An 11591-nucleotide genomic window follows, 5' to 3' on the forward strand; every position below is an offset into this window, starting at 1 on the left:
ACTGATGCACGTTCAGTGAAATAACATACCATTACAAACACAATATGCTTGTGAAATATATATTTTGAAATATATACACTGCTGGAAAAAGTAAGTAATACTATCCACTGATATTTAATGTTTGCTTGGTGGTTATGCGATAGTGATGGGTTTCAAACGTTTATCGTATGCCTGTGATCTGATATTTCTGCTATTGTTTTCAGCGTTGTAAAGTTTTGATGATGTTTGTAATGTTTTAGTCGAATAGTTTCGTTTTAACCGGCAGTATATAAATCATTATAATAACAAGGACGTACACTTCTCTTTATAAAATCCAAATTGACAATTCTGATTTAACATGAAACCTGTTTTCAAGGACGTCATGGGCTGGATGACCTAAAGGAATTCGGGACCAAGAATAGAATTGAAATGCCACAACGGAATGCCCTTTCTATACACGACAACAGTGACAACACATTCTGTCTGGTCTCACTTCAGTTTTCTAACTACAGCACTCTAATACAAGTTTTAATACAGAGGTGAATCATATTGCATTGCCTGTCACCTTCTGAACGTTTCCGTTCAGTAATATTATGAATATACTTACATAGTTACTGATTCCGGGAATTCGTTATGATTTGATTACGGGGTATATATTATCATATTCACGTATATATTGATCAGAATAATGTTAGTAATACCTGTTCCTTCTTGAGTATCATGAATCTATATAACAAGTAACATACACAAGTATTATATATTCCTAAAGCTGTGAAAGTAACATTTCCATATACCAATACAACAATCCTCTTAAACGCATATTACATGAACCCATATGAATCATTTATGTATCTATACTACAGTCCGTTTGGCTCAAAAGCGGACCGATGAATTGCAATCTAACTCGAAAACTAATAAACATGACATACTCAATGAAACGTTGATCATAATCAAAACATCATACCCACTCTGTGAGGTTTTTGTAGAATTTTTGTCCTAAAAATAATAAAGTTGTTTAACAAATTATCATTAAAATATTGACACAGTTCACTGTTTGTTACGGGGGAGGAGTGCAGAGAAAGGGACAGCCAGGTGTTCGAGAAGCACGTTCACAGACAAAGTTATTTATTCATTAACCTGTGCTGTGCCGTCTCCATCCGTTCTCGAACACCTGGCTGTCCCTTTCTCTGCACTCCTCCCTCGTAACAAACAGTGAACTGTGTCAATATTGTAATGGTAGTTTGTTAAACAACTTTTTTATTTTTAGGACAAAATTCTGTAAAAACCTCACAGAGTGGGTATGATGTTTTGATTATGATCAGCGTTTCATTGAGTATTTTATGTTTATTAGTTTTCGAGTTAGATTGCAATTCATCGGTCCGCTTTTGAGCCAAACGGACTATATATGGCACCGACATAAGCCAGTTTCGCTTTTGTCTGCTCTATCTTGAAACATGGATAGGTCGGCCCTATAGCTGTTCGAGCTAGCTGCTGATTGTCTTGTGTGGTGTGGTCAGTGTTTGGCGACCACAGCAGTGTCCCCACCACTGTGGCCTCATCCCGCATAACGATCTTAGCACTAAGACTTACGTAACTGTATAAAGGCGTACGACCGTCTTTGTGGAAGATCGTTATCCGGAACAAGTAGCTCTAGCCAAACAGAGTCACGAATTCATCGAAGTCCAACTTCCCGTCACCGTTGACGTCAGCTTTGGAAATGAGACTGTTCACCTCCGACATCGACAACGACCGTCCACATTTGGTCAGCACGGCCTTTAGTTCGTCAGCGTCCAGAAGACCATTGCCATCCTTGTCGATCTGGTCAAACGCTTGTCTCATCTCGCCATGCCTGAAAAGTCGTGTTCACAGTGAAAGTAAATACTATCCACACCTCCCCTTCCTTTCAAACAGGGGCAATGTGGTCGCCTAGTGGCTTAAGCGTTCACTCGTCACGCCGAAGACCCCGGTTCGATTCCCCACATGGGTACAATGTGTGAAGCCCATTTCTGGCATCCCCGCCGTGATATTGCTGGAATATTGCTGAAAGCGGCGTAAATTCACTTACTTACTCACTAACCCCTTTCAAACAATCGTTCACATGTAATCACCATATAGTGTAATTTCATAATAAATACATTTTAAAAAATATACTCAGCAGCAAAAATCACGTCAGTACGAATTCAAAATTAGATAGGCACCGTAATCAAATCATTACAGAAATGGACATATTAAGCGGATCAAAAACATTTTTGTGTACAATATCTTGACACATCAATGAATAACTCAGCACAATTCTTAAGACATTACGTGAACCGTTTGCAGTCCATACAAACTCTTGACTCAGTATCTAGTGTGACCACCACGAGCGGCAATAACGGCAGCACAGCGTTTATGCATGGAGTGCACCAATCGATTGATGAAGGCCATTGGCACCTGGAACCACACTCTGAGAAAGGCCTGGTGCAATAAATCGGCTGTGTTCGGCCTTGGTATGACATTATTCAGTCTCCTCTGAATTTCATCCCAAAGATGTTCAATTGGGTTTAAATCAGGACTAAGGGCTGGCCACTGCATAATGTTGACACCGTTCTGCTGTAGGCAGTCCCGTGTAGCTCTGGCAGTATGGGCCTGGGCGTTATCATGCTGGAAAATGTTGTTCCGGTGACGTGCGACATGTAGCATGGCGTTCGGTCTGAGAGCTTGGTCGATGTAGCGCACCGCTGTGATGCCGCCGGCTCTCCCTGGACCAAGTTTCTGGAACACCACAGGACCCACTCTCTGGTTCAGGCCTTTTCCACCCCATACCATGATGCTTGCACCTCCCCATGAGTCTCTTTCCATAACACATTGGTCTGAGTAACGCTGGCCACGTCGTCGCCATATTCTTGTTCTGCCATCTGCAGTTGATACGCAGTACCGACTCTCATCCGTGCTCAGAACAGTTCTCGATTACCTGTATCGCCAGTTTTGGTGTTGTAGGGCAAACTGTAGACGTTCACGCCGATGACGAGGGGTGAGGATCGGTCCACGTGAGTAACGCTGGCCACGTCGTCGCCATATTCTTATTCTGCCATCTGCAGTCGATACGCAGTACCGACTCTCATCCGTGCTCAGAACAGTTCTCGATTACCTGTATCGCCAGTTTTGGTGTTGTAGGGCAAACTGTAGACGTTCACGCCGATGACGAGGGGTGAGGATCGGTCCACGATAAGGTCTACGGCAATGGAGGTTCCCGCTGTTATGACGTCGGCGTACTGTATCGGTACTGATTGGTCTTCCGTGTGTTCCCACTGTCTGGCGTGCTGTTTCGGATGCCTGCATGAAGGGTTCTGTATATGCTGTCGCACAACATGGCGGTCTTGTAGTCTTGTGGTCACCCTTGGTCTGCCAGTACTGGGCGATCATTTGTGGTGTTGGTGGCCCGGAAACGTTGCTGCAGCCTGTAGATGGTCCGAACGTTGACCTGGAAGTGATTGGCAAGGGCTTGTGCAGTGTGGCCAGCTTCAAGTCTTCCTAGCGCCTGGTTCCTCTGAGCTGTCGTGAGTCGCGGCATCCTGCTGACGTTGTAATGTGAATGTTTCAACCAGGTTTGGGGGTGCATTTTATAGGGCTGGTCCTAGTGATCAGCACGTGCAGCATGAGTTGCATGAAAAACATGGAGAACACCGTACAATCTCCTAGATCAGGTTGCGTTTTTGAGACCATTTCCTGGGTTCAATTCTGAGTTTGGGCAGGAATGTCTTGCTCAGGTGAAGTTGGAGATGTTGTCAAAAATATACAATCAAAACATTAAATGAGTTTACAGTTATCCGTTTCTGAGAAGGAAAATTCCAAACTGACGTTTCTTTTGCTGCCTAGTATATAAATCATACACAGATTTGCCTGCAGGTTTCTGAAATTATGAAGTTTACTATTAGTTTACAAAGATATTCATATGAACATGGAGTCCAAGGTTCACATTCTTGTCCCCTGGTATTATAACTACTTGTTAACACGCAATATCGTGAAACAAGGCTGGTTTACAAACACATGAAAAACAATCTTATTGACAGCGTTCGGTCTCCAATGTAAACTACTGCGCTGTGAAACGAAGCCCTGTATTGACATTGTACGTAATCTCCCTCCAGCCATGACGAATGGGGCGGTGCATTAACGCGGGGTTTACTGTGTGGTGGATTTGAGGTTTCAAATAACCAGTTCGGGGAAATGGGTGGATTCAAGTCTTTTACGAGTATGAGGTAATACAGTGCAATTCTTGCTGTACAAAAATACCAAATAGCCAGGGGCCCGTTTCACAAAGCGCTAAGACTGTCGTAAGTCTAGATTAAAGTATGGGAGTTACGATCACCTTAGCGCTACGATCGCTTTGTGAAATCGTCCAGAACAGTAATAAAGAATAAACTGATACACGATGAAAACATTCCAAACATATAATAACTAGCTTGTATGTTGTTGGACGCCACAATAATGTCCATCTGATCATAGTGACCCTAGTCTAATGGAGCTTAGACATAGCAATGGTGTTACTTTAACAGTGCTGAGAAAGTCACGCCTACTCATCCATGCACATATACTTATCATTATCAATACGGCAATAAGGGAGATGGGGTAGCCTAATGGTTAAAGCGTTTGCTCGTGACGCCGAAGACTGATTCCCCACATCGGTACAATGTGTGAAGCCAATTTCTTGTGTCCCCGACGTTATATTGCTGGAATATTACTAAATGCGGCGTAAAACTAATCTCACTCACTCACTCACTCAATTAGGCCATAAAATGACAACCTGTAGGGGTGTGACTGTAGGCAACATAAACAGTAATGTCTGTGTGCAAAGCATTTTATATTTGGTGCATTCCATAGTATGTGTGAATCCCACACTGTTGTTATGTACACGGCTCGGTATGTGTGTCTGAACGATTAACAATGAATCAACTCAAACGTTAAAGTAACTGGGGCGGTGGGGTAGCCTAGTGGTTAAAGTGTTCGCTCGTCACGCCGAAGGCCCGGGTTCGATTCCCATCACAATGTGTGAAGTCCATTTCTGGTGTCCCCCGCCGTGATATTGCTGGAATATTGCTAAAAGCAGCGTAAAACCCAACCCACTCACTCACTAACTTTTTGTAACTAATGTAAGAATGGAAGTAAAGGTTGAAATATACTCAAACACAAAAGTAGCGGATCATGTAAACACATGTAAATTTAAACCTAATGGTCATTGTTATATTGACTATTTCGCTTCATATATTGAAACTATTCTAACTGTATACAAATAAGGACGTATTATCAAGACATATTCTAAAATGTCGTTTTAAAGTTCGACACAACCGAAGGAAGCGACTAAATACTAAGCAACCAAGCATTTACATACATACGTACGTACGTACATACATACATACATACATACATACATACATACATACATACATACATACATACATACATACATACATACATACATACATACATACATACATACATACATACATACATACATACATACATACATACATATGCGAGTCATTAAATCGAAATAACCTATGAATATGGAAATGTTTGTTGTAGCTTATATTAATCAAATATATTATCAACAGTGCATGGGTTAAAAGACAGGATTTAAAATACGTGACAGAGCAGCAGGGATCTGAAATACACCTCTGATTACATTATACATTATCTGTATGGAAGTTCCCCTCAAAATAAAAGACCGCCTCCGTGGCGTAGTGGTTAGAGCGTCCGCCCGGAGAGCGGAAGGTCGCGGGTTCGATCCCCGACCGCGTCATACCAAAAGACGTTAAAATATGGTACTTGTTGGTCCCTGCCTGGCGCTTGGCATGAATGGGTACAACAAGGACTGATCGGCTCGGAGTCAGTATAATGTGTCTGAGTGGGGTATTCATGCTTCATTGCGGCATGGTATCTCAGTGAGCTAGCACTATAAAACCAGCTTAAGTCTGGGCTAGTACAAGCAGCCGTACACACACGCATGCACGTCGTCATATGAGCGAAATATTCTCAAGCACGACGTTAAATTCAATTTCAACTCAACTCAAAATAAAAGCGACAAAACCAATTCAAAAAAGAAAAGTCCCGGTTAAAAGAAGATGTATATAAGTAAGCAGAGGCGCACGTGTGTGTAAAGTTTTCACGTTTCACTTAAAACACCCCACCCCTTTCATATTGGTTCTCGAGCTACATTGTTTCAGGGCCTCTCTGACTGATCTGAGAAATAGTAGCGACAAAACCCTTTCCACATAAATAAGAAATCTCTTCTAAAAGCAGAGTCGATTGTATATCATGAATATATATTTGTTTCAGCAGTATTGCAGCTGTACGATGATGTTTGTAAACAAGTCGAGTCTGCACTAGACAATCCAATGCTTGTCTGACTTGGATAATTATGTGTCTTCGACCCAGCCTAGAGGATCGTTGGTACTGACATCTACCAAACCTTCCAACATAAACATCCGTGTGTACTACAATACCCTACACGATAAACACGCAGTACGTATGGTTTTATACCCGTGAACCCCTCATGCCATATTAAAGGATACTCACGAGCGTTTTTCCTGTTGAATGTTTGGCATGGCAGCCAGGAATTCATCCAATGTAATCTTGAAGTTACCGTCTGTGTCCATGGACATGAACAGATCCTAAGAAATGAAACATTTCCTTTGTTAAACTTCTTTGAGAGGCATTTAGAAGTTGGGGTAGTAGGGAAGGATAATGATATAAGGAGTTGTTCAGCGATATATTGTCACCCTTCTTTGTTTAACGTTGAGTGAGAAATTCTGTCACAGAGACGATAAAACACTGGTGCTCCTTTTTACAATGACGATATAACACTTGTCCTTCTTTTAACAAAGACGACATAACACGTGCTTCTTTTAATATTGACGATATAACATGTGCTTCTTTTAACAATGACGATATAAAATGTGCTTCTTTTAACAAATACGATTTAACACTTGCTTCTTTTAACAATGACGATATAACACTTGTGCTTAGTTTTACCATGACGATATATAACACCTGTGCTTCTTTTAACACAGACGATATAACACTTGTGCTCATTTTAACAAAACTATATAACACGTGCTTCTTTTAACAAAAACTATATAACAGGTGCTTCTTTTAACAAAGACGATATAACACCAGTGTTTATACCAATGTTGATATGACATTTTTGCTTAGTTTTAGAATGATGATATAACACTTGTGCTTCTTTTAACAAAGACGATATAACACCAGTGCTTCTTGTAACAAAGACGATATAACACCAGTGCTTCTTTTAACGATAAAAGACGATATAACACGTACTTCTGATTTGACAAAGACTATATAACATGTGCTTCCTTTAACAAAAGATGATAACACCAGTGTTTATACCAATGTTGATATGACATTTGTGCTTAGTTTTAGAATGACGTTATAACACGTTATAACACTTGTGCTTCTCTTATAACAAAGACGACATAACACTTGTGCTTCTCTGATAACAAAGACGATATAACACCAGTGGTTCTTGTAACAAAGACGATATAACACCAGTGCTTCTTTTAACAAAGACGATATAACACCAGTGCTTCTTTTAACAAAGATGATATAACACGTGCTTCTTTTAACAAAAACGATATAACACCAGTGCTTCTTTTAACAAAGACGATATAACACCAGTGCTTCTTTTAACAAAGACGATATAACACGTGCTTCTTTTAACAAAAACGATATAACACCAGTGCTTCTTTTAACAAGGGCGATATAACACGTGCTTCTTTTAACAAAGACGATATAACACGTGCTTCTTTTAACAAGGACGATATAACACCTGTGCTTCTTTTAACACAGACGATATAACACTTGTGCTCATTTTAACAAAACTATATAACACGTGCTTCTTTTAACAAAAACTATATAACAGGTGCTTCTTTTAACAAAGACGATATAACACCAGTGTTTATACCAATGTTGATATGACATTTTGCTTAGTTTTGAATGATGATATAACACTTGTGCTTCTTTTAACAAAGACGACATAACACGTGCTTCTTTTAATATTGACGATATAACATGTGCTTCTTTTAACAATGACGATATAAAATGTGCTTCTTTTAACAAATACGATTTAACACTTGCTTCTTTTAACAATGACGATATAACACTTGTGCTTAGTTTTACCATGACGATATATAACACCTGTGCTTCTTTTAACACAGACGATATAACACTTGTGCTCATTTTAACAAAACTATATAACACGTGCTTCTTTTAACAAAAACTATATAACAGGTGCTTCTTTTAACAAAGACGATATAACACCAGTGTTTATACCAATGTTGATATGACATTTTTGCTTAGTTTTTGAATGATGATATAACACTTGTGCTTCTTTTAACAAAGACGATATAACACCAGTGCTTCTTGTAACAAAGACGATATAACACCAGTGCTTCTTTTAACAAAGACGATATAACACGTACTTCTTTTGACAAAGACTATATAACATGTGCTTCCTTTAACAAAGATGATAACACCAGTGTTTATACCAATGTTGATATGACATTTGTGCTTAGTTTTAGAATGACGTTATAACACTTGTGCTTCTCTTATAACAAAGACGACATAACACTTGTGCTTCTCTGATAACAAAGACGATATAACACCAGTGGTTCTTGTAACAAAGACGATATAACACCAGTGCTTCTTTTAACAAAGACGATATAACACCAGTGCTTCTTTTAACAAAGATGATATAACACGTGCTTCTTTTAACAAAAACGATATAACACCAGTGCTTCTTTTAACAAAGACGATATAACACCAGTGCTTCTTTTAACAAAGACGATATAACACGTGCTTCTTTTAACAAAAACGATATAACACCAGTGCTTCTTTTAACAAGGGCGATATAACACGTGCTTCTTTTAACAAAGACGATATAACACGTGCTTCTTTTAACAAGGACGATATAACACCAGTGTTTCTTTTGACAAAGACGATATAACACGTGCTTCTTTTAACAAAGACGATATAACACCAGTGCTTCTTTTAACAAAGACGATATAACACGTGCTTCTTTTAACAAAGACGATATAACACCAGTGGTTCTTTTGACAAAGACGATATAACACCAGCGCTTCTTTTAACAAGGACAATATAACACTAGTGATTACTCTAACAATGACGATATAACACTACTAAATCTGAATAAATGCTGACATAACATTACTGATATAGTACCAGTTGTGTAACAATGAGTGACAAAATGTACAATACACTGGCTGCTTCACATCAGTTCCCCTTCGTGTCGATACTCACCACAATCTGTTGTCGCGTCATGTCGAACTTGAGTTTTTTGCACAAGGCAGCCAGTTCATCCAGGGTGATGTAACCGTTCCCATCGGTGTCCACCTGGTGGAAAAACCTGGTGTACAGCAGTTTCTCATTCTGAGACAGATTGGACATCGCTCGGACTCGGACAGAGACTTATGTTTCACCGTTGTTGTACAGGACGACAGCCTAATGCGTCGTTGTCTGCTATATATATCTTATATATCTTACTTCCTGGTTGACAAGTCACTACTGTTGGCGTACACAGTCGGTATACTCTCGTAATATTGGTTAAGAACAATACCCCCAATATGGCAGCTATATCGCAATTAATATTTAAGACACTTATTCGAGGCAGTTCGTCACTTACTAGTAATTAGTTAGATCATGATGACTCGTATTAAACTAATTTTGTATATTGGTTCAATCACATTTAAGGACCCTGACAGAATCCTTGAGGACACCTTGGTCTTAACCCCAGTTATTACGAAGTACGGATAAGTCGATGGTTCTCGATGGTGACATGTACTTCCCGTTTGGGCCGTTCGTGCTGATCACAACACATATGTACTTTACATACTTCAAGTATTGAGACATTGAAAAAATAAATGCTATTTTTTGACTGATAAGAGTGTATCCCGAACTTGCTAAATATGGCTGCATTAATGTATTAACTTGACACATACTCCATACAATCTGGATGTGTGAATGTTTTGAAAGGCATTTAGAAGTTGGATGAACATGAATACATGACACGTTTTATGAATAACATAATATATTCTTTACACGACGTTTCAGAGCTACTTCTTGATCCTTCATCAGGTGAATACTGAGTCAGTACAAAGAGTGAATATATAGAGATTAAAACATGTTTACACAATACAAAGAAGGAGAATGTACAAAGATAACAATATAATTACAATATAGATATATAGATATATATAGATATATATATATTCACTCTTAGATTAATTAGATCTGAAACGTCGTGTAAAGAATAAAAAAGAAGTTGTTATCCATAAAACGTGTCATGTATTCAATCTGGGCGTGGTGCAGCTGAAGGGGAAAATGCTTTTAAGAAGGCTGTTCAGCTTGACCGCGCAACAACACACTGTCGTAATTTCATGACATATGATATACCAGGTATGACTTGGGAACAGCTCACATAGCTATATGTACACATGCATGACATACTGTACAGTATACAGGAACAGCTCTCACACAGCTATATGTACACATGCATGACATACTGTACAGTACACAGGAACAACTCTCGTACACCTATATTTATACATACATGACATTCTGTACAGTACATAGGAACAGCTCACACACAGCTATATGTACACATACATGACATACTGTACAGTACACAGGAACAGCTTTCACACAGCTATATGTACACATACATGACATACTGTACAGTACATAGGAACAGCTCACACACAGCTATATGTACACATACATGACATACTGTACAGTACACAGGAACAGCTCACACACAGCTATATGTACACATACATGACATACTGTACAGTACACAGGAACAGCTCACACACAGCTATAAGTACACATACATGACATACTGTACAGTACATACGAACAGCTCTCACACAGCTATATGTACACATGCATGACATACTGTACAGTACACAGGAACAGCTCACACACAGCTATATGTACACATACATGACATACTGTATAGTACACAGGAACAGCTCTCACACAGATATATGTATACATACATGACATACTGTACAGTACACAGGAACAGCTCAAACACAGCTATATGTACACATACATGACATACTGTACAGTACACAGGAACAGCTCTCACACAGCTATGTGTACACATACATGCCATTCTGTACAGAACACAGGAACAGCTCAAACAGAGCTATATGTACACATGCATGGCATACTGTACAGTACACAGGAACAGCTCTCACACAGCCATTTGTACACATGCATTACACACTTTATAATACACAGGAACAACTCACACAGCTATATGTACACATACATGACATACTGTACAGTACATAGGAACAGCTCTCACACAGCTATATGTACATATACATGACATACTGTACAGTACACAGGAACAGCTCTCACACAGCCATGTGTACACATGCATTACACACTATATAATACACAGGAACAGCGCACAGAGCTATATGTACACATGCATGACATACTGTACAGTACACAGGAACAGCTTTCACACAGCTATATGTACACATACATGACATATTGTACATTACACAGGGACAGCTCTCACACAG

The 11591-nt window shown here is 39.4% G+C and overlaps 1 protein-coding gene across 1 annotated transcript; it reads right to left on the reverse strand.

Annotated features, from left to right (window-relative positions):
* Positions 1-1605: 1605 nt before the first annotated feature.
* Positions 1606-9517, reverse strand: LOC124266359 (calmodulin-like). Its single transcript, XM_046701203.1, has 3 exons — positions 9295-9517; positions 6535-6629; positions 1606-1828 (listed from the first exon to the last, which is right to left on the reverse strand). The coding sequence occupies exons 1-3, from the start codon at positions 9439-9441 to the stop codon at positions 1630-1632; spliced, it is 441 nt and encodes a 146-aa protein (XP_046557159.1). The 5' UTR covers positions 9442-9517; the 3' UTR covers positions 1606-1629.
* Between the last annotated feature and the right edge of the window lie 2074 nt (positions 9518-11591).

This window comes from Haliotis rubra, unplaced genomic scaffold (genome assembly GCF_003918875.1).
Source record: "Haliotis rubra isolate DU_JTF1 unplaced genomic scaffold, ASM391887v1 Scf1, whole genome shotgun sequence".
In the NCBI taxonomy this organism is placed as follows: domain Eukaryota; kingdom Metazoa; phylum Mollusca; class Gastropoda; order Lepetellida; family Haliotidae; genus Haliotis; species Haliotis rubra.